Source organism: Patella vulgata, chromosome 2, assembly GCF_932274485.2.
Source record: "Patella vulgata chromosome 2, xgPatVulg1.2, whole genome shotgun sequence".
Lineage (NCBI taxonomy): Eukaryota > Metazoa > Mollusca > Gastropoda > Patellidae > Patella > Patella vulgata.
The window spans coordinates 59,960,405-59,985,013 of NC_065880.2; the positions used below are offsets into that span (position 1 = coordinate 59,960,405).

Genomic DNA, 24,609 nt, shown 5'->3' on the forward strand with positions numbered 1-24,609 from the left:
GACACCCATTACATCACTCCTGTCTAACAAATCATAAAGCTGTGGTGTTACGGTGGCGGCATAGTATTTCACCGTAACACCACAGCCACTTTAACCATTCATAATACATCTAACTATCCCTTTACAGCACTTCACTCCCTACACATTTCCCCTCGTCCTACTTTCTCAAACGTCAACAACACATCTCATACATCCAGTTCGCTGATTAACCCTTGTACCACGTCTACTGGATGAATTACAACAGTATTCAAGAAGAACATGTCTTAAGTTTAGTGGAATTAAAGAAACATCAAACGAAGATACAGATAAGTTAATTTTAGACTTAGTTAACACACATATTCTTACAGAGGGTGATGAAAGGCTGAACTTATTTCATATTGGTCGGTCACATAGAGTTGGTTGAAACAATAATGGGTATGATAGGGATATAATTGTAAGATTTATAAGTTATAGAAACAGGGCTGCTGTATTTAAAAACAAAAAGAAGTTGAAGGGATACAATAACACTAATCAAACTAAGATCTATGTGAATGAAGCACTAACTAGAAACAGACACGATCACTATTTAAGGCTAGTTTAATAAAGAACTGTTGGACTTTTGATGGGCGAATTTATGTGAGAAATCTGGAAGACAAGAACTTCTTGATAAAATCTGAAGATGATCTTAAGGAGTTTATCCCATCAGGACAACGAGCACCTAGATCTATTACCAAAACGCAACCAAGGGATCCTAGGGTACGCAGTTCAAATTTATTTGAAGACCTTGCAGCTATACATGGAGCACAGACTTCATCAACTACAGACACGATAGGCAGTACAATTCGACAACAATCTATAGTTAATTTGGGGTGGTAACATCTACTCCTAAACAGTCAGCCCAAGCATTACCTCAGTCATCAAACCCAGATATAAATGACTAACGGTCAACAAGACCAACTATCATACTCTATCTCAGTTTAATACTTTTAAGTTATTATGCATATTTATTAATAACTCACCCTATACATTCCTAGATACAGATAGCACAATGTATTGTTTGTAATATAGATGTAAGATAACTGTACAAATCTCATAATAATACTTGCTTATACCAACCTAGATATAAATCTCATAATAATATTTGTTACATAGTTGTAAGATAACGGTACTTTATATTTACTTAGATAGAAAATTTCATAATAACATGTTGTATTGAACTAGCTGTAAGATAACGGTACTATACTTACTTACATACAGATGTTATAATAATATTTTTGTTTTAAACCTTTATGTGAGATAACAGTACTCCATTCTTACCAAGATAATGTAAGATAGCGGTACTTTACATTTTTATATACTTACCTAGATGCAGATCTCAAAATAATTTATTGTTTTAAACAAAGTTGTAAGAAACTGTACTCTATGCTTTACTAGTTACATCTTTCATAATAATATATTGTTTTGAACATAGCTAATAGCTAAAGGCATTTCATACTTACCCAGGTGATACAGATCTCATAATAACATATTGTTTTGAAAATAGCTAATAGCTAAAGGCATTTCATACTTACCCAGATGATACAGATCTCATAATAATATATTGCTTTGAACATAGTTGCAAGATAACGGTACTTTACATTACCTAGATACGAACCTCATAATAATATACTGTTTCGAACATAGCTGTAGCAGAACGATACTTTATAATTATCTAGATAAAGATCCCATAATAATATACTGTCTTGAACATAGTGTAAGTTAACTGTACTTTTAATTTACCTGTTTTCAGATCTCATAATAATATATTGTCTTAAACATAGTTATAAGATAACGGTACTTTATACTTACCTTCATACAGATCTTATAATATTATACTATTCAAAAAAAGTAGGGGATATTTGATTTTTAAGTGTTATTAAAGTCACCTAATGAAACTGACGAAGAAACAAATGACAAAATGAAATGAAGTTCACATTCATCGATTTATTCCAAATGATCGTTAGACTAAGTAAGGCACAGACTGACCATTATAAGGGTAAAATGATACCCGGGGTCAAACAGCAAAGTTACCACAGCATCACAACCAAGTCAGTAACGGGTAAATCCTCCTCTGTTTGCCAAACAAGCATTGATCCGACGTGGCATACTCCTAATGAGACGTCTAAGGTCATTTTGGTCCAGATTGTCCCATTCCTGTTGCAACGCAGCAGCAAGTTCTTGGACATTGGCAGGACGTTGTTGACGTTGACGTAACCTCTGTCCAAGCATGTCCCAGACATGCTCGATGGGGGAGAGGTCGGGACTCAGTGCTGGCCAAGGTAATGTGGTGATGTTCTGTTGTTGGAGGTAACCTGTAACGATCCTGGCCCTGTGACATCTTGCGTTGTCATCCTGGAAGATGAAACGGCGGCCATGACGTCGTGCGAACGGCACAACATGGACTGCCAAGATGTTGTCCCGGTAGTACTGGCCTGTAACACGCCCTGCAACAACATGTAAAGCCGTTCTTCCAGCAACAGTGATGCCTCCCCACACCATAAAAGAACCACCCCCAAATCGATCATGTCTGATGACGTTAACGTCTTGGAAGCGCTCGTTTCGACGACGCCACACCCTCCTACGTCTGTCCAAAAAATCAACAGTGAACCTTGACTCATCTGAAAACATCACATTGCTCCAGCGTCGATTATCCCAGTGTTGACGATCCCTACACCAACGACGTCTTGCCTGAATGTGATGATCTCTCAAACAAGGGATCACGCGAGGACGTCGGGCGCGAAGGTGACCCCTATGCAGTCGATTCCGAATCGTCTGGCCACTCACTCTCACACCAGTGTCTGTTTGAAGACGAGCGCTGATCTGATTTGCTGTGATGACACGATTTCTCAAGGCCAAGGTACGGATAAATCGATCCTGGGCTTGAGTTGTCGCCCTTGGTCGACCTGAGCGTGGTCTGTCCTGTACAGATTGTGTATCACGGTATCTGGACCATAGCCTGCTTATGACAGACTGAGAAACATTCATCGTCCGCGCCACAACCGCCTGTGTTGTGCCGATCTGTAGCATGCCAAGGGCACGTAACCTTTCATTTTGGGTAAGCCGACGCATATCAAAATTTGTTTTCTGGTCACTAAAACAATTAAACTGATGTTTCCACCCTGGAATTCAATGCCACAATGACTGTAACATTCAAAGTCAGAGTCGTGCAAATCTTGGGTTGGACCCCCATGATGATCCCAAGCATCACCTGCATTCCATGCGGTAGCTATTGGTGCGTTTGGGCGTCACATGTAACTGGGAATGTTTCTTCTGTTAGGTTCTATAGTGACTTTTTTCGTAGTCATTTGCATATTTTAGTATTATGCCCCCAAAATCAAATATCCTCTACTTTTTTTGAATAGTATATATTGTCTTGATCATATTTGTAAGATGCGGTACTTTACACTTACCTAGATTCAGATCTTATAATAATATATTGTTTTGAACATAGTTGTAAGATAACTGTACTGTAATTTATATTTACCTAGATTCAGATCTTATAATAATATATTGTTTGGAGCACAGTTATAAGATAACTGTACTGTACTTTATATTTACCTAGATTCAGATCTTATAATAATATATTGTTTTGAACACAGTTATAAGATAACGGTACTTTATACTTACCTAGATACAGGTCTCCGTAATAATGTAAGATAACGGTACTTTACATTTACTTAGATACAGATTTTAATAAAATATTGGGATACAGATCTCATAATAAAATATTGTCTCGTAACATGGTTGTCAGATCTCCATAACATTGTTTTGAATATATAATGTATACCAAGTTTTACCAAGATAAAATCCTCATAATAATTGATTGTTCGGACTATAGCTGTGAGACAACAGTACATTATACTAGATACAAATCTCACAATGTTCTCCCATTAGATATTTTATGTATATAATATATAATATATATATATATATATATATATATATATATATAGGAAAAAATATATAAAACGATCTAACTCTCAGTTAAACATATAAGTAAAATTCAAGTATTAGAGAAAAAACACTAAAAATTAAAATTTTGGCTAGTACTTTCATCGTTATCAAACGAATCGTCAGGCCATTTTAATGCGTTACTATGCTATTACAATACGTTACGTCATAACAGAGGACAATGACTATGTGAAATATAAAAATTAAAACGAAATAACATTAATTAAATATCAAACATAATTAAAATAATCACCCCTTAGCATTCAAAATTGGGTTATATTTAGTTGCTTTCTTTTGTTTCCAAGAGATCATTATCACTAATATTGAGTTTGTACAAAGGAAAAATCTTGATTTGACCTTTACCACAAATATCCAAATGTTCGCTCACCGACAAAACTCTATTTCTTGCGAGTTTTATATTAGAACGATGTTGGTTAATTCGTAAATTCAACTGATCAATAGTTTTTCCAATGTACTTGCCATTACAACCATTACATATTAATAAGTAAATTACATACTTCGATTGGCAATTCATATATTGTTTAACATGTTAAAACATCTTTAGTAATTTGGACAAATGTTCCTTCTAATATATCGGAACATGTGTCATACATCGTAAATCCCCACACTTGGATACACGGGGTACCGACATATCAGAATCAAACTTTGATGATGTTATATTCTTCTAAGATTTTGAGGTTGTTTTAGACTATTTATAATTTTTGAATTATTTAGGATGTATTTTAATTTACGACTATTGTTCTTTAAAATATCCAACCGCCCCTTTACAATGGACAACCCTCTTTCTTGAGAAGGATTAAATGTTGTCACAAATGTTATATTATTAGAATCGTTGTCTTTTATTTTGGGTTTTCTGAGATCACCAATGTTAAGTTTAGATATATATATATGTTACAGGAAACAAGCATAATCAGTAATTATGTATAATTACTGAAATTTTCAGGTATTATGTATAACAACTGATTCACTCAGTAATTATGTCTAATTACTGAAATTTTCAGGAATTAAGCATATTTACTGAAATGAGCCAGCAATAATTATACTTGTTTACTGAAAATATAAAATAACAGAAAGAAACGTGTACAGTTGGCACAATCTTTATTTTCATCACTCCACATTACAAAATATATGTATTCCTTTAAAAGGATTAGAATATGATAATACATATCAAATCAAATAATACTTTTACATGACATATCATATCATGACGAAATTATAACAAATAAAAATGAATATTTACATGACATCAATTCTAATGACATATCTGTCAAAAGCATATGATACATATTTATGACAATGAAGAAATCATGGCATTTAAGAATGTTTATTTTTACAAGAAAGATTTGAATGACATCTAGAAATCATGGCATTTAAGAATGTTTATTTTTACAAGAAAGATTTGAATGACATCTAGAATTGCATGCCATTTTTGCTTTGAAACACTTGCAGCGGTTAGATTCGCATCGTTTGGTACCAGAACAATTGCATCTTACAAATCCTTGACCTCCACACACTGAATCCATTTGAACAGCTTGGCGTAGAGAGACTCTTTGATCAGTGTTAAAGTCATCTCATTCATAGAGCTTTGTAACATAAACATCAAACTGGTTAAGGGAATATTTCCCGTTCAGCACTCCACAGTTACAACACCGATGAGGTTGCGTGGATCACCTCTTCCTCTGTCGACATGCGGGATAGGAACAGTCACATTGTCTCCAACACTCACAGGACCAAATACACGTTTGCTGCGTTTTACCATACGTTGAGCTTGTTCCTCTTGAGCTTCTCTGGCACTTTTCCTGTTCTCCATAATGCTGTCATGTTGAAGAGAAACTGGATCTTGTGAGACAAGCAATGGATCAGAGTCATCATCAGCAGCTGTTGCAATGGGTAGTTCACCGGATACGGCTATAGAGTCACTGGTATGGATGGAGGAGATTCAGATGCAGCCAAAAGATGGTCTTCTGATTGGAGTTTCTCGAGAATTTCACGTGGAAGGGTGGAAGAAGATAGTCCAATTCGGGCATCTGATCCAAACAAAGCTGCAAATGGTGATCTCTTGATGCCACTGTGGAGGCTGGAATTCTTTTGGAACTGAACGAATTTGAGTCCTACTGTCCAGTCACTGGAGTTGTTGTCACCAAGCCATGCAACTAACATATCTTTAATGTCGCAATTGGCTCTCTCTATAGAACCTTGGCTTTGGGGATGTCTAGGTTTGCCATGCACAATGACCAATTCAGGCCACACAAGTTTAAGTTCATTTACAACTATATGTATATATATATATGTAGTGCAGCTTTACGGTTGTGCTAATATTTCTGGATATATATATATGTGTGTATGTGTGTGTATATGTATATATATATATATATATATATATATCCAAAATTATTAGCACAACCGCAAAGCTGCACTGCTTTGTTTCACAGTAAATTATGAAAAGATAAAAACTGGTATGCGGACACAAACTGATTTCAACACTGGTTTAACACAGGTACATGGGGACAGGAACGCAATTATTAATATGTTACACCTGACCTTTATTAATAATATTAATAAAAATATATGGATAAATATTTCTGGATATATATATATATGTATGTATGTGTATATGTATATATATATATATATATATATATATCCAAAATTATTAGCACAACCGCAAAGCTGCACTGCTTTGTTTCACAGTAAATTATGAAAAGATAAAAAATGGTATGCCGACACAAGCTGATTTCAACACTGGTTTAACACAGGTACATGGGGACAGGAACGCAATTATTAATATGTTACACCTGACCTTTATTAATAATATTAATAAAAATATATGATTTATTTAATTTTTGAGTTTCTGTTTTTTTCTTCACATTTTTCAATTTTTTTAATCTTATTTTTCTCTATATTTGGTGCTAAATGATATAATATTTACTATCAAACATGTAATTCATATTTCAAAAAATATACCCTCTGATGTATTTATAAAAGAGAAAGGTAAGACACTTTTCTGTTGACGTTTTTTTTCCCGTGAGGTACCTCTGTCGCTATTTACTTCAAAAATGAAATGAAATGAAATGGAGTTTAACGTCCTACTGTTCTGCTCCTAACCTGGGCTAATGAAGACGGGCATACGCCATACAGTGTGCTATGAGGGAAATTTTGCCCGGACAGCGGCACTACGGCCTACTCTTACATCGAATTCCAACTGCCAAGGGATCTTTTACGTGCACGCCAATGTGTACACGGGGCCTCGGTTTTTCGTCCCATCCGAACGACTAGACAGCTTTCCTTGCCAGGCCCTCCGTCCTGCATCACTACTTCAAAATCGTGAATAAAATTGGTTTACCATACAAATCAGTCACCCAGTTCCTTTCCATATATATTTCTTTGGTTAAAAACACACATTTCAGATTTTTAAAAAAAATGTTAAGTCAGTTTATTTGCCATAAATCACTCGAAATGTTTTACATTTCCTGGACATTTTGAACCCCTTCTGTAGAAGTGACCGAAGTGGTAATAAGGGAGACAACTCTGTCAACTGAACTGACCTGAATGAATCATTCGGCACACCTCCGCTATTTCTACGAATGAACGGGCATTACGAAAAGGTAAGCCGAACGAAAATTACGGGAAAATCACATGCGAACAAAAATAATGAAAAATGGATGAATGTCAAAAATTTGCGTTCAATTTAGTGGTAAATGGACACAACCTGGTCATAACAGGTCAAGCTGAAACTGGAAAAACATTTTTAGTAAAGAATATTGTAAAACATTTGAGACATAAACTACAGAAAAACGTTTATATCGTATGCTCAACTGGAATAGCTGCAACACACTATGGTGACTTAGGTGCGCAAACTCACCATAAATGGTCGGGTATTGAAGATGGTAGAAATTTGAATGAAGAAATTATTCATTTGGTTAAAACTGACGAAAGATTTCATTCTGTTAAAAACAATATCGAAACTGTTGAAACTTTAATAATTGATGAGATATCAATGATCAGCGCCAAAGTACTTAATCAAGTTCAACTATTGTGTAAACATGTAAGAATTTCAACAGCTGCTTTTGGAAAAATTCAAGTGGTTTTAGTGGTAGATTTTTTTTCAGCTGCCCCCGGTATCAAATGAACTTTTCTGTGATCCTGGTAATTTTTGCTTTAGCTTGCCCTGGTTTGAACATTTTTTCCCACACAAACTCAACATGTATGTCATTCATAGGCAGGATGACCCAAGCCTTATTAAATGCATAAATGAATTAGAAAAGGGCAATCCTTCGGATGAAACCATAACATTTTTGAATTCTTTGGACAGGCCAATTGAAGATGAAGAATCGAGTATTCAACTTTTTGCAAGAAATCTGGAAGTGGACCTTTTTAACTACAATAAACTGCAGTTCATTAATGGTGAGCTTAAAGTTTACAAGGCCGTGGAAGAAGGTTCACATCATTATTTAAATAAGTTTTTAGCGCCAAAAAAGTTAGGACTTAAAGTTGGTTGTCCAGTTATGTTGGTAAAAGATCTTAATGATGTTTTGGTTAATGGCCTTCGTGGCAGTGTTGTAAAACTTAATAATGAATCTGTAGATATAAAATTTGTTCAAGAGAAGAAAAACATAACATGTAATATTTCAGCAACTATTTTTACCATATTTGATCCTGTTGATAAAGTAGTTATAGCAAAAAGAGTACAACTCCCTTTAAAGCTTGCCTATGCCATAACAATTCATAAATCACCGGGTATGAGTTTAGAAAAAGTAACTGTAAATTGTGAGCACTGCATTCAGCCGGGTCAACTTGGAGTTGCTGTAGGAAGAGCAATGTATGTAGAAGGTTTAAAGGTTGTAAATTTTACTAAATATTTGTGCAAAAAACATCCTGCAAACGTATCCAAATTTTATGACAATATATCCATAGGTACTGTGAGGAATGATTTAACGACACTGACGTTGAACCTTACGATGATGGAAATGAAAACAATGATCATGAGTGTGATAATCGTTCATATTTTAGGACCAAGTAGTCAGATGTTAACTTCAATTATGTTTTACCTCGAGAAAAAGTTTTTTGAACATTTGTCTGAACATTTAAAACTTTCTGACCCTGAGCCTCTGAGAAAAATATCTGTCGATGATGTACTATGTTCTTCTGGAAGAGGAAAAATTCGATATGTTTAGTGGATATGTTATAGCGAAAATTAAGCATAATTTATCAAGAAAGATACGGAATGCGCTATTTGTGCCTGGAAAAGAGGATATTTTGTCAACTTTTCAGAATCAGATGGATATTTTGAATTCCTTATGTTCTTCGTATGATGAATTAAGAGACGTGTCAAGTGATATGGACAGTTTGGAGGAGATAAAAAGAAAATAAAATGTGAGAGAAGGTTTGACCAATATTTCAGATCTGACATTTCAATTTTTTTCAAAACTAGAATTATTATGTCGTGAAAAACTTACACATACAAATTTGATAAGCATTGGTAAGCATTTATTCAGTATTTTTCTTAAAAATCTTCTAAATGATACAGATTTATTTCAAACTTGGATTAATTGCGTAACAAAACACAGAAAAGTTATTTTGTTAAAGTTATTTTAGAAACTGACAGGACATATATACTTTCTGGTACTACAGAGCCAGAAATTTTTATTGACACAGAACAACCTGGGCCGAGTGGAACACAGTTGCCCCACACTCAAATCTCAGATTCCAATACTTCTACTGTTTCGCCTTCCGATTCTTCATCAACAACACTGCCAACTGCAAAAATAGTAAGAAAGAGTAAACGTATGTCCGGGAAAAAGGGAAAGGCAAAATGCAAAAGAAAGGCCACATATGAGCAGTCGGATGAAAATTGTACAGTTTGCAATCGTGTATATATTGAGGGTGAAGATTGGGTATGTTGTGACGTGTGTTCCTTGTTGTATCACAGAGATTGTGTACAGCTGCAAGATGAAGTTCAATGGTCAAGGCTGAAAGAAGATGGAGAGCCTTTCACATGTCCTATGTGCATATAGGTTCAAGGAAAGTGTAATGAAGTTTACCTTTGGAATTTTTGTGATGTTCATGTGTTTATCAAGTGTCCACACCACCAGTATTAGACTTTGAGATAAAAGTTTGACCGAGTATTACTGAGTTGACAGAATGGCAGTAACCAAGATATGTAGGATTGGTGCTGGCTCCGTTATGAAGAGTTCTCTGTTGGCAAAAAATATTTTCAATGAAACACTATTCACTCGGTTAGGTATAATGGATGAATTAGACCGTTTTAATTTGTAAATGCATAGTTCATTAAATCCCATTACAGCAGATACTATATCCTCTCTGGTCTGATGAGATATTAAACTTTTCTCCTTATTTTTAATTGTTGTATCATTTTTTACATCATTTTCCCATCTAATGAACCATTGCACTGCATCATTATTCTGTCGAATTCGATCATCACTTGCATCAGTTATGGGCCTTGAGTCTCTGAAATTTTGTATGGGGTACTAGAACACTTCAACAGGTTAATTGTTGCGTCTAGTTTTGAACCCGCTGATCCTAGGCTGGCTTTATACTGTTCCATAAGATGTAACATATCACTATTGAGAACATCTTCAGCAATATGATTTCTCATCTTCCCTTCAGACGTTAAGAACAGGTGTTCTCGTGTAATATGTGATGTATCGGAAAGGGATTACATGACATATCCCATAAATATGCTTTTCTAAAATGACTCCACTCAATGAAGTTATCCCCACATTTTAAATGTCTCTTGCAGAATGTATCGTCTCCACTCTTTGAAATATTGTTTCTGATTTTTTTGAAAACATGAGAATAATCCATAATAAAGAATATTCTAGGATTATCACGGCAGTAAATGTTCTTGAAAGAGAAAGTTAAAGGGTTTACAGAGTTAAACTCGGGTAGTAAAAGTTTAAAAAGATCTCTGTTACTTGAGCACCACCCGTGCTTATATATTGAACCTTAAAATCAAAATTAGATAACATGTTAACCGCCTTCCAAAGTAATAAATAAAGTTCATGGCCTGATGCTGTTGTGGACGGGAAGTGCGCAAAGGGAAATCCAAAACCTGTAAATCCTAAAAATACAAATTGAAGAACATGGGTGGCTGGTGTCCTTTCTTTTTTGTTTGATTTAATTTGATCAAATACCATAGATTCTGGTGTACATTCAGTGAATCCAATTAACTGTATATCACCATTATTTTTCTTGAACTGTAAATCAGGTTGGATTGACATCTCGTCAAAAATTAGGCCCCCTTCAAATCCTTCAGGAGGAATGTTTTTAAGTTTAGCTTCATTAGCCATCCAATGAAACACATCCTTATTGATACCTGCTTCCTGATTAACGGTATTTTTATACCTCTGTAAAAGCTTTTGTGAAGGCAGTAGCACAAAATTACTTTTCCTCAATTCATCATATCCACGTGGACTCCTGCACCATAATGTTAAACACAGGCGGACAATGTCTTTGTTCCACCTCCTTCCATGTGGATGCCTTTCCATAGCCATTTTTTGTGACATTAAAAACATTTTCATTTTACCAGTGCATTCAGGAAAAATAGTTTTAAAAATTTCATACATGTCACCGCTGTCTTTCTCACACAAAACAAACTCATTATCGTCGTTATCAGTATTATTTACAGATTGTCCAACGTCTTTTTCATTTAAAGGTTGCGTAATATTGTTTATATCACCATGTTGGTCTTTTTCCTCCAATGGCATTTTCAGACTCACGGGTTTGTCTAATTTCTTGCAATTGCGGCATAACATTGATGTTTTACTTGACTTCTTAAAGGGCAACATAACTGTACAATTTTTTCCACGATATCTAATAGTGTTACTGTTTTCATCTCCAATCTGCGACACCTGCTCTTTAAAAAAAATTACGTCAGTGCGTGACTTATCAATTTCTTTGACACAATTACGATATCTAATTTGTCTTATGATTTGAAACAACGTGTGGCCATTATAATGTTTATCTAGACCTAAACTTGTGGGGTCAATTTGTTTACCAATAATGCAGTGACCATGTATGGTCAGATTTTAATGTAATTTCAATTAGAACTTTCCTTCCATTAATAATTTCCCCTGTAAAATGTCCTAATTTTACATGTTCAGCTAATTTTGATATGACAAAATAGTTTTCAGGTAAAGTAGAAATTATATCTGTTAACTCTAGAGGAACATTCAAATTTCTCTTCCAACAAACACCATAATATCTTTTGGTTACTTTGCACCAATCATCTTTACAACGCCCTTGTTGGATTTTTACATTGCTAAAAGGTTGTCGAATAGAATTTCCAATTGCTATACTTGTCACTGGTGTATTGTATTTACTCTTTAAATCAATTAAATCAACATATTCATTCTCATTACAATGTTCTAATTTTTCTAGCAACCAATTATAAAGAGGAACTTGATTAAATTCGCACATATTCCCGGAATAAAGCTAATTTTGATTTTTTTTTCAATTTCAAATTTGTGCGCCAAAAATACTTTTCCCGTATTCTTCATTCGGCCTACTCCGGTTTTCTTTATCTAGATTCGTAGAAATAGCGGAGGTGTGGCAAATGATTCATTCGGGTCAGTTCAGTTGTCTCCCTTATTACCACTTCCGTCACTTCTACAGAAGGGGTTCAAAATGTCCAGGAAATCTAAAAAATTCCGAGTGATTTATGGCAAATAAACTGACTTAACATTTTTTTAAAAATCTGAAATGTGTGTTTTTAACCAAAGAAATATATATGGAAAGGAACTGGGTGACTGATTTGTATGGTAAACACACGTGTGTTAATCTGTAGTATATGGGTTCAATTTATGAACAATGAGTGGAAGATAATCATTTGATAGATTTAAGAAAATTAATGAAGCTAATGGCCAATTGTTACTTATTGACTATTAAGTCGAGGAACGTATTTTTTAATAGAATGGTTTTCCATTAATTTCCTTTTCGTGGTGTCATCGACTTTCGTTTTATAAAAAGGGAACATTTGGAATTTTACTTGTAGGTGTTGTGCACATTTATAGATATGTCTATTTACAAATAAGGCCCATTTTCAATATTACAATCCCGTCGATGGTTGCGTACTCTATCCCGGAGGTGCGTGGACGTCTCCCCTATGTAAAATTTTAGACACCCATTGCAAGTCAAGACATATATGAGATTTTTTGTGTCACAATTCATATTGTCGTTGACACTAAATGTAAACTTAGGAAAATTATATTTGTTATTTGGCGTAATATGGTCGTAACATTTACATTGAAGATCCGGGCATTTAGATACATAAAAGCCGGCCCTTGTGATAGATGAATTGAATTTTGCTTTGGTTAGGAGGCGTTTGAGATTAGGTGGTTGTTTTTGTGATTTAATGAATTGAACATTATCAAATTTCGTTCTGAGGTTGTCGTTTGATGCCAGGATTGCCCTGCTCTCGTATATTGTTTTAAAGAAGTTGGGATGTTGGGGGTTATGAGTAGCGACAAAGGTAGGGATATTATCCGAACTGTCTTTTGCTTTAGTAGCTCTGGGTGTTTGGATATCAATTGCCAAAGCCTTATTCATTCCAACTTCTATTACCTCGACGGGGTAAACCTGTTTCAATAAATTTCTTTTTAGCTCACCTAATCTGACAACCCGGAGGTCTTCATCTATCACAATGGTGCATATTTTTCTAGCTAAAGAAAAAGGTATATTATTTTTGTTGTGGCGTGGGTGACATGTTTTATATGAAAGATAGTTTTTGGTATCTGTTTCTTTAGAATACATATCCGTTATAAGGAGTTCTCCCCTTCGTTTCACTAGAACGTCCAAGAATGCGATTTGCAGATCGTTCGTTTCAATTGTGAATTTGATATTTAGATCTAAATCATTCATTGTTTTTTGCAAATCTGCAATGTTGCGAATTCGTCCATTCCAAATACAGAATATATCGTCTAGGAATCGTTTAAAATTATTTATTGTCTTGAACATAGTTGTAAGATAACGGTACTTTATAGTGACCTAGATACAGATCTCATAAAAATATTTGTTTTGAACACAGCTGTAAAATAAAAGTACTCTATATTTAACTATAAAAATTACTCATAATAGTATTTGGTTTGATCCGTTGATGTTAGATCACGCTTGTTTAAATTTAGCACAGACTTTATAATAATATATTGTCTCCTTCATAGTTTTAAGATAACGGTACTTTTATTTACCTTGATACAGCTCTTAATAAAATAGTGTTTTGAATATTGTAGTAGGGTTACGGTACAATATTCTTATCCAGTGACAGATCTCAGAATAAAAATTATTTTGAACATAATTGTAAGATAACGGCACTTTAAACGTGCTTAGATTCAGATCTTCGGAATTATATTCGATTTGAACATAGCTGTGTGATAACGGTACTTTATGCTTACCTAGATACAAATCTCATAATAAAATAATACCTTGAACATAGTTGTAAGATAGCGGTATTTTATACTTACCTAGACTCAGATTTGTTTTAAATACTTATGTAAGTATCCTCAATAATATATTGCTTTGAACATAGCTGTAAGATAACAGTACTTTATATTACCTAGATACAAATCTCAAAAAATGTTACTTGATATCTTCTTTTTAACATAGTTGTAAGATAAAACAATCTATACAGATGTCATAATAAACATACTGTTTAAATATTATTGTAAGGCAATAGTACTTTATATTTACATATATACAGATCGCATAATGATATACATTGTTTCGGACAAAATTGTAAGATAACGGTACTTTATACTTACCTAGATGTAGATCTTATAATAACTAGATCTGCAAAGCAGATATGAAAGCTTTCATATTTACAGTCACTTCTGTTGGTTATACGAAGAATCTCAGCAACTTCTAACTAGTCTAATGAAACGGACATGGGTCATGCAGTGAACTATGTGGGAAATTTACTTTGATCAGCAGCGCTCTGGCCTGTTTTTATATCGAATGTTGCAATGATTTTTTTATGTGGATGACAATAGGGTTCTTAATGTTGCAGGGTAATGTGTACAAGGTACAGCAATTTTTGTTCGATCTGAATGACTGAACATTGTTCCTTGCCATATGCTGTCCATTCTGTCCAACTTGAGATTAGAATATTTATTTGATTCCCTGGTTGTATGGACAAGGAGTAGGGTTGTCTGATCCAAGTTTGGGGTTTTTCCCCTGGTCCTCCGGTTTTGTCCTACTGTTGAAGAGACTACGGGATGCAAATTTTTGAAAGAAAAATTGAACGATAAGTTAGTCCTGAAATAACCTAGTTTTGAGTAAACTCGATTTGTTTCTTTCTCTTCGTTTGAAGATGGTGGCACTTCCGGTTCAATCAGCAGACCTCATATTTTATGTATACATCAGTACTTTGAAAGAAAATTGAACGATAAGTTAGTCCTGAAATAACCTAGTTTTGAGTAAACTCGATTTGTTTCTTTCTCTTCGTTTGAAGATGGTGGCACTTCCGGTTCAATCAGCAGACCTCATATTTTATGTACACATCAGTACTTTCTTAGCTAGTACAGAAAAAAAATTCAAGGCAATCTGACCTATATTTCGTCGATTTTTTTAAAAAATGTGATCCTTAATTTCATCCAGGGGAGATAATTTAGAACATTTCTAATGACATATTTCAAGTCGCATCGATAAGATCTACTTACATACTAAATTTCATAAAAATCGTGCAACTATTAAAGAATTTGTCAAGTTGGTCTCAACTTCCGGTTCGAAATCACAGCGATTTGAAGTAAATGTTTCAAGGTACTAAAAGAATAAAGAATTAGTAAAATTTAACCTCTAGAGCGTCCACAAGATTTTTTAAAGTGACCAAGGGCCATAACTCTGACAGTAATTATCGGAAATCGCTGAAAATCAATAGGATTCTTCGTCTCATGACCTTAAACACTGTGTATAAATTTAAAGTCAACCGGATACTTAATTTAGCCTCTAGAGCGTTCACAAGATTTTTTGAAGTGATCAAGGACCATAACTCTGACAGTAATTATCGGAAATCGCTGAAAATCAAAAGGCTTCTTTGTCTCATGACCTTAAACACTGTGTATAAATTTAAAGTAATCGGATATTAACTTGAGCCGGCCGGACGGGGGCGACGACAATATACGACCACATTTCAATGTGGGCATATAAAAATTAATCGCATGCATATAATATTTAAGTCAAAATAGGCGATTTCGGTTTTTAGTGTTGCGGTCAATTAAAAAAATGTCTTTTAAGAATAATGTGTATAGTACTAATATTAATCACATACGGAAGAGGTGATAAGATCCCTTTGCATTTGCAATTTCAAAATTAATTAAAAACAAATTTAAATTCCGAAAATCTTTTTTTTGGCTAAAACTCTTTTTTTTAATCGGATCAAAATGGGAGTAAGGCACAGAGTCCGGGGTGTTAATGGGCGTATTGTGTCCAAATTTCATGGTTTTCGGACAATCGGTGCCGGTGTCGTGGCGAAATTCCACTTTTTTCCCCTTATGGAAGCCGTAAATTGACTTAGAAAAAAAAACGACGAACGGCAGGTGACCAGGAGCCGTACCAAGAAAAAACGACTTGAACGAATGCAGGTAACACCTTGAAATTTTCAGGGTACCTAGTTACCAACGTGATGAGTTCCTTGCCGAATTTGGTACTCATGGTACCTTTGGTTCCAGCGTAGCGCATGCGCGAAATCAAAACCAGCTAAACTCGAAAACAACCTTGTCGGCAAGGAAAACATCAAAGGCGAAATTCGAATTTTTGAAATATTCAAATACCAAACATTCGACCATGATCCAGGCTATCCTGAAATGTATTTGTTTCGGTGATAGGAGACAGATTCTCTAAGCCACGACCAATTGTGCATGTTTTCAAGCCCATTAAATGTGGATTTTTTTACTAATTTTCATTTTCAATTCAAAATGGCGTCTATCAGTTGACCTAAATCAAAATTCTAATCTGATAGATTTTTAGGCTTTCCTTCAAGGATTCAGAAAATTTATCTCTTATGTCTGAAAGTAAAATATTGCAAAAGCCTTATGGATTTTTCACGTTTTGAGATGGTGGCACTTCCGGTTCGCTCGACAAACTCCATATTTTGTGTACACATCAGTACTGTCTTAGCTAGTTCAGAAAAAAAAATCAAGGCAAACTGACCTATATTTCGTCGATTTTTTTTGAAAACTTTGATCCTTAATTTCATCATGGGGAGATAATTTAGAAAATTTCTAATGACATCTTTCAAGTCGCATTGGTAAGATCTACTTACATACTAAATTTCATGAAAATCGTACAACTATTAAAGAAGTTGTTAACTTGGTTTTAACTTCCGGTTCGAAATCACAGTGACGAATTTTCGAAATTCGAAAATCCGAATTTGCGGATTTGAAGTAAATGTTTCAATGTAGGCTACTCAAAGAAAAAAAAATAGTAAAATAGGTCAAATAGTCACACAGTTACAGCAATGTAGGTCAAATGCATTCGTTCGTAAAATTCGGTGATTTCGGATGAGTAAAACGTTTTGAAAATATATTCATTCCAAAGCCACCACCCATTCTTGGGGGGTAGGTCAAAGTTTCAGAAAGATCCTACGGTTAGATTCTGAGATATAAGATTTGCAGGAAAAACGCAAAAAAAATATAATAACAATAATAATCTTAACAGAAACAATAAGCTTTCATATGTAATACATATGAAAGCTTAATAATAATAATCTTAACAGAAATAATAAGTTTTCATATGTAATACATATGAAAGCTTAATAAACATTTTGAACATAGTTCTAAGATAATAGTACTCTAGTCCTACCTGTATAAATTACTCAGATTAATTTATTGTTTTGAATATAGCTGTGAGATTATGGTACTCTGGACTTGCCTAGATATATGTCTTATAATGATATGTTGTTTTGAATACTGTTTTACGATAATATACTTGAGACAATAGATATACTTGGAACATGCTAGTGAAATATGACTAATTTTGCGTCGCATACAGTTGTTGTATAGTAGTGTTTTGTGGTGGACACTGTATTTGATATACTGGATACATTTGTTACGTAATAGTATGTCATGATTAACTTAATTTTGATACTTATGATTTAACGTTATAATAATGTTTTATGTTCAATTATGGATTTTCTTACACTTAACGAAAATTCGTACATGCATTCGAAATCTGCTTCATAACAGATCATAATCCAAAACACTGTCGGTCTGAACCAATGGTGTAGCCATGGGTATCATGACAATAACAGTTGTACATCTAAACACTTCCTTGTGTCATTTTGTACATTTACACTGTTTCTGTTTCAAATGTAAATATGTTATACTTATGGTAAGCCCACAATCTGCTAAAGCAAACCTCCCATTATTCGTTATTCTACTTCCCTTATTTTCATTCCTTCATTTCTTTATATGTCATTATTACAATCTTGTTACGCAGTGGAGATGTCGAGGAAAATCCGGGACCAAATATCTCTCGTGCATCTGAATGTAAGAAGCTTACGCCGTAAATTCTCTGAAAATTTCGATCTGATCTTGTTAACTGGGGACATGGCTTGACAAAAGCATATCATCGGACACCCTTTCTATCCCTGGTTTCAATGCACCAATTCGCAAAGACAGGACTACAGGACAGGGTGGGGGAGTAGCAGTGTATTCTCGTAACAATCTTTTAATAAAACGCTGGTCTGATTTAGAAACCGACAATACAGAGGGCATTTGGGTAGAAATTAATATTCATAATAAATATTTTTTAATTGGCACTTTCTATAGACCCCCAAATTCCACTGTTCAATTAGACAATTCTATTTTCAATTCGTTTTCATCGGCAGCAGCAGACGACATAAACAATATCTTTATATGAGGTGATTTTAACATTGATCTCTTTACAAAATCCAATACGCTTATTCATTCGGCAAATGTTCTTTTCGATTTTAAACAAATTATCAAGGATCCAACCAGTTATGGTAATAATGGTAACAATACATTGTTTGATCTAATTTTAACGAATTGTTCCGGTTATATTTTTGATTCGGGTTGCTTAGATAATTCCTGTAGTTATCACTGCCCTGTGTACTGTCGGTTAAATTTTCATCGTCTGAAATCAATTAGCTTTACACGTACTATATGGAATTTTATAAGACTGATTTTGACCAACTACGACGTGACGCTGGGAGTATCTTATGGGACTCCACTATTGATAAAAATTCTATTGATATTACATGTGCTGCCTTCACAAGCGAGTTAATAAATTTGACAAGAACACATATCCCAAACAAAACTGCAACCATTAGATCAAAAGACAAACTTTGGATGAATAACACTATTCGGAAAATGAGTAAAAAGAAAAACAAAATTCACCGGAAAGCAGTAAAACCAAACTTGGACCTCGACTGGCAAAACCAAAAATTTAGAAATATAAGGAATGACTATATTAGCTTGATTAGAAAATGCAAAAAGGAATATTATGAAAAATTAGACCATAAATTAAATGATAATCAAAATTTTGGCAAAAAGGATTGGTGGCATATAGTCAACTCGTTTGTAAAGGGTCAATGATCAGAAAAGGGAGATATTCCGCCGCTTATGAATAATGGGGTTCCATATTTTAATCCGAAGGACAAAGCAAATTGTTTAAACGAATACTTTATTAACCAATCACAGCTTGACTACACAAATGCACAACTTCCTGAGCTCGAACAAAATCCAACTTCACTTTCTCACCTAAAATTAACACCTAAAGAGGTTGAAGACATGATTTCCATTATTGATACTTCAAAAGCTACAGGCCCAGATAACATCAGCGGAAAATTCCTAAAATCCATCTCCCTCGAAATTAGCAAACCTTTATGTAACATCTTTAATCTTTCACTTGAGCTAAAAACCGTTCCTAATATTTGGAAATCAGCAAACGTAACAGCAATTCATAAAAAGGCGACCCATCACTATGCGGAAATTACAGACCAGTTTCTTTATTGAGCATTATAATCAAAATTTTCGAAAAATTCATCTACAAACATGTATTTAATTTCTTTAGGGATCACAATATTATTACTAATTTGCAAAGTGGTTTTTTTTTTGCAAGGAGACTCAACTACTTACCAACTAATAGATCTTACGCACTTCTTCTGTCAAGCCATCGACCAAAGCCAATATACGAGAACGGTGTTCTGCGACATCAGTAAAGCTTTTGACAGAGTTTGGCATGCCGCACTCTGCCATAAGCTCGGGGTTGTTGGGATCAGAGGAGACTTGTTAGAATGGTTCAGAGTCTACTTGTCTAACAGACAACAGAAGGTTATTGTCAACGGAACCTCCTCTGGGCCATTAACGACCCCTGCTGGTGTTCCACAGGGCTCCGTTCTTTTCATTATATACATCAACGATATAGTAAACAGTATAAAATCAAATATTAGGTTATTTGCTGATGACACTAGTTTATATATAAAAATAACTGACCCAATGGAATGTGGGAAGTCTTGAATGGTGATCTAGAGAGAATAAGCCTTTGGGCTAAGACGTGGCTCGTATCTTTTAACCCGCTGAAAACTGAAACCCTAGCACTAGCAAATAAAAAGAATTTATTTCTTCCGACACTAAATCTTGACAATGTTGCAATTAAAGAAGTATCTGAGCAAAATCACCTAGGGCTGACTTTCCAAACACACTGTAAGTGGGATACTCATATAAATAAGATTTTGGCCAAAACAAGTAAACTCGTAAATTGTCTTCGCTCGTTAAAATATAGGTTAAGTCGTAGATCTCTCTAAACCATGTATACATCATATATTCTTCCTCATTTCGACTACTGTGACGTTATTTGGGATGGGGGTACCGCCGAACTAACGCATTAACTAGAACTCTTACAACTATATACGGTGCTGTGAAAGGCACAAGTCACCAAGTGTTATATAAGGAAACCGGATTTATTACACTGCAGGAGAGAAGAAGGCGACATAAATTAATTTTATTCTACAAAATCATAAACCATATCACTCCCAAATACTTATTTCAACTGATACCACCTAATATAAATTCGTATCGCCTACGAAACCAAAGTTGATTTAAAGGATAAGCCGGCAACCAGAAGAGGTATTCTCTCCATCATGTCCTCAGTATTCGATCCTCTAGGGTTTGTCTCTCCATTAATACTGCCTGCAAAGATAATATTACAGGAATTGTGTAGAATTCATCTAGACTGGGATGATGTAATACCAGAAAAATAAGTAACTGCATGGTTAAAGTGGTTAGAAGACTTGCAGAAGTTATCAAACCTTCAAATACCAAGATGTATCAAACCTGTAACATTCAGTGAAGTTTCAACTGTACAACTTCATCACTTTTCAGCCAGTTCTGAATCCGGCTACGGAGCCGTAAGCTATATTCGTCTTATAGATGCCAATGGCAATATCCACTGTTCGTTTATTGCTGCAAAATCAAGAGTAACTCCTCTGAAAGTTATAACAATACCCAGACTTGAATTATCTGCAGCGACCCTGTCAGTTCGGCTTAATAAGATGATAACTAAAGAACTGGATGTTAAAATAGATAAGTCAACCCATTGGACAGATAGTTCATCTGTACTCAAGTACATAAATAACGAAGGTAAACGTTTCAAGACCTTCATAGCAAATCGCATTGCCCTCATCCACGATGGGTCAGATCCGTCAGACTGGTCTTTCATTTAAATCCCGGCGATGAAGCCTCAAGGGGCATAACTGTAGAAGCCCTTCTGGGAAACACACGTTGGTGGTCGGGGCCGGATTTTTTTGGGGGGAGACCAGAGAAGGGATGGATGGAGCAACCTAATCTTAAGAGCCAAGAAATTAAAGATGAAGATCCAAAAGTTAAAAAGGAAAAGAAAATCTGTGCTGCTATAGTAGATGAAGATTTTGTATTGCAAGTTACAGAAAGATATTCATCATGGTATGGTACTAACAAAATTACTGCCTGGATTATTCGCTACAGGTCAAATCTTCAGAAAGCTGTAAAGAAGAAAAGGGGCAATAACGATGAATTAAATTTAAGTCAAAGATTATCGGTTGAAGAATTAAAATCAGATGAACTTATTAAACATGTACAGAAACAACACTTTTCTCAAGAGATTCCGAGCTTACAAACAGAAAGGGATATTGAGAAGAAAGTCTTTAAAGGCACTTCTATTTCTAAATTGGATACCATTTTGCTGAATGGAATTTTAAGGTTGATCTGAAGAATCGTTTGAATCCAAACATCAGATAATTTTGCCCAAGAAAAGCCATGTCAGCATGCTGATTATTCGTCATTATCATGAAATGTCTGCACATTCTGGTAGATCGTATATATTATCAGCCATTATGAGACGTTTTTGGATAGTCATAGGTAACACAGCAGTCAGGAATGTCATATCAAGATGTCTACCATGTTGTAAAAGATAAGCACCTGTTGGCAAGCAAAAGATGGCAGATTTACCCAAATCAAGAGTAACCCCTGATTTACCCACTTTCTCGTCGGTTGGAGTGGATTGTTTCGGTCCATTCATGGTCAAGAGAGGAAGGAGTGAGTTGAAACGATGGGGTTACATATTTACGTGTCTTGCCTGCAGAGCTGTGCATTTAGAAATTCTACATACGATGGATACAGACTCCTTCATTAATGGTTTAAGGAGATTTATTACTCGCAGAGGGTGTCCTGTCGAAATCGGAAGCGACAACGGAATTAATTTCGTTGGTGGAAACAAGGAATTAAAGTCTGCAATTAAGGAGTGGAATCAGCAAGGCATACACGAGTTTCTACTACAACAAGATATAAAGTGGTCCTTTAATCCTCCAGCTGGATCCCATGTTGGGGGTATATGGGAGCGTTGTATCCGGACTGTTCGAAACGTATTAAGCGCTCTCACTAAAGATCAAACTATGGATGATGAGACAATCTCGAATGACGTTAACGATTTGAATGCGCTGACACCACAACACCTATTACTTTTGAAAACGGGGCCAGAGTTACCACCGGGTAAATTTAAGAAAGAGGACTGTTATTCGCGTCGTCGGTGGCGACATGTCCAGTATTTATCAGATTTGTTTGGCGCAGATGGACTCGGGAGTATTTACCCTTACTACAAGAGCGTCAAAAGTGGAACAACAAACAAAGAAACTTTCGCGTTGGTCACATTATTTTGGTTGTAGATCACGAATTACCAAGATATTTGTGGCCTTTAGGTCGTATTCTCGAAGTTTATCCGTATGAACAAGACGGTTGTGTTCGCGTTGTGAAAGTTTAAACTAAAACCTCAGTGCTAAAAAGGCCAATTAATAAATGTGTATATCTTGAAAGTGCGCCTTTAATCGATGATGTTCAGCGAGGATCAGTATAATATAATAATATCACCCATGTGTTTGTGAAGTGTGGTAAAGGGTGAATGTGCTATAATGTCAGTCATTTGTGAATTCTTACAACAGTATAATTAGAACAGTTTTGGACATATACATTTGTTCTTTATTGCATAAATTGTTTGATTTCATTTTGACCGAATCATTCTATGTTTAGAATCATTTTATGTTTGATTTGTTTTAAATGTTCTGCTGCACATTTAACGGGGCCGGTGATGATGATTCTAAAATAATTTTATATTTTGTTAGATATATTTGGTAGTGTCATTCCGTTGTCAAGCGACGCTTGTAGGAGTGGAGTTATTTCCCTGGGTTCGGTTGTTGATTTTGGTCATTTCCGGTGGGGGGGGGGGAGAGCATGGCGCTTTAGAATTCAGTCTTTTAGTGTCAAGCCTGAAACCAGAGTGAGGCAACCACGTTTAAATGATAATGCAGGCTGTATTGTTGTTAATTATTTGGCGATGTAAAATGTTCAATGATGAATAAACAATATATATATCTGTAGTAAAGAATTGGACGCTACACTGTGATATTGTTTTTATTTATGCATATAATGTTTTTCTGTGATATAATTTAGCCTGTCTCGTAATATTCACCATATGTTTGTGGCAATATAGCCCGGTTGGAGCTGACGTGCCATAAAACCACATTTCATTTCATTTCATGCTGCCTGACGTTAACGTTAGCATGACGCTCATTTACACGCCTCCAAACGCGAGCACGCCTATCGGTGTAAACCAGAGTAATTCTGGACTCATCTGAGAACATTACACGCGCCCATCGACGATTACCCCAATTTCTACGCCGCCTACACCATTGACGCCTGTTTGCCATGTGCTGGCGAGTTAATGGAGGCACCACGGGCGGTCGTCGCGCATACAAATGGGCTGCATGTAGCCCATTCCAAATAGTTTGGTGTGTACTCGAATCCCTGTAGCTTGGTACAAGTTTTCGGAAAGCTGATTGACCGTGTACGAATGTATCGATCCTTGGCTTGTGTAGTGGCTCTAGGGCGACCTGAACGAGGTCTTTCATCAACATTGTGTGTTTGTTGGTACCGGTTCCACAGTCTGCTGTTCACAGACTGACACATTAAGCATGTTGGCTACTGCTCGCCGTGTAGAACCCATTTGAAGCATGCCAATAGCACGTAGACGTTCATCATGTTGAAGACGTCTCATTGCAAATTAAACGTAACACACTAAAGCAAAGATACGCTAAACAGTAAATCTTATGCAAGAGCC

At 35.3% G+C, this 24,609-nt stretch overlaps 2 protein-coding genes and 1 pseudogene across 2 annotated transcripts in view; 2 read left to right on the forward strand and 1 right to left on the reverse strand.

The window, feature by feature from the left end:
* The window catches only part of LOC126811202 (uncharacterized), a 240,449-nt gene that overhangs the window by 99,103 nt on the left and 116,737 nt on the right, over nt 1-24,609 (forward strand). The gene's annotated exons all lie outside the window — the stretch shown is intronic.
* On the forward strand, nt 7,526-10,004 carry LOC126812614 (uncharacterized). The gene is given in 4 exon segments (XM_050539079.1): nt 7,526-8,089; nt 8,091-9,161; nt 9,163-9,543; nt 9,855-10,004. Coding segments are annotated over 4 exon segments (2,043 nt in total). The 5' UTR covers nt 7,526-7,648.
* LOC126812612 (uncharacterized) lies at nt 10,063-11,717 on the reverse strand (annotated as a pseudogene).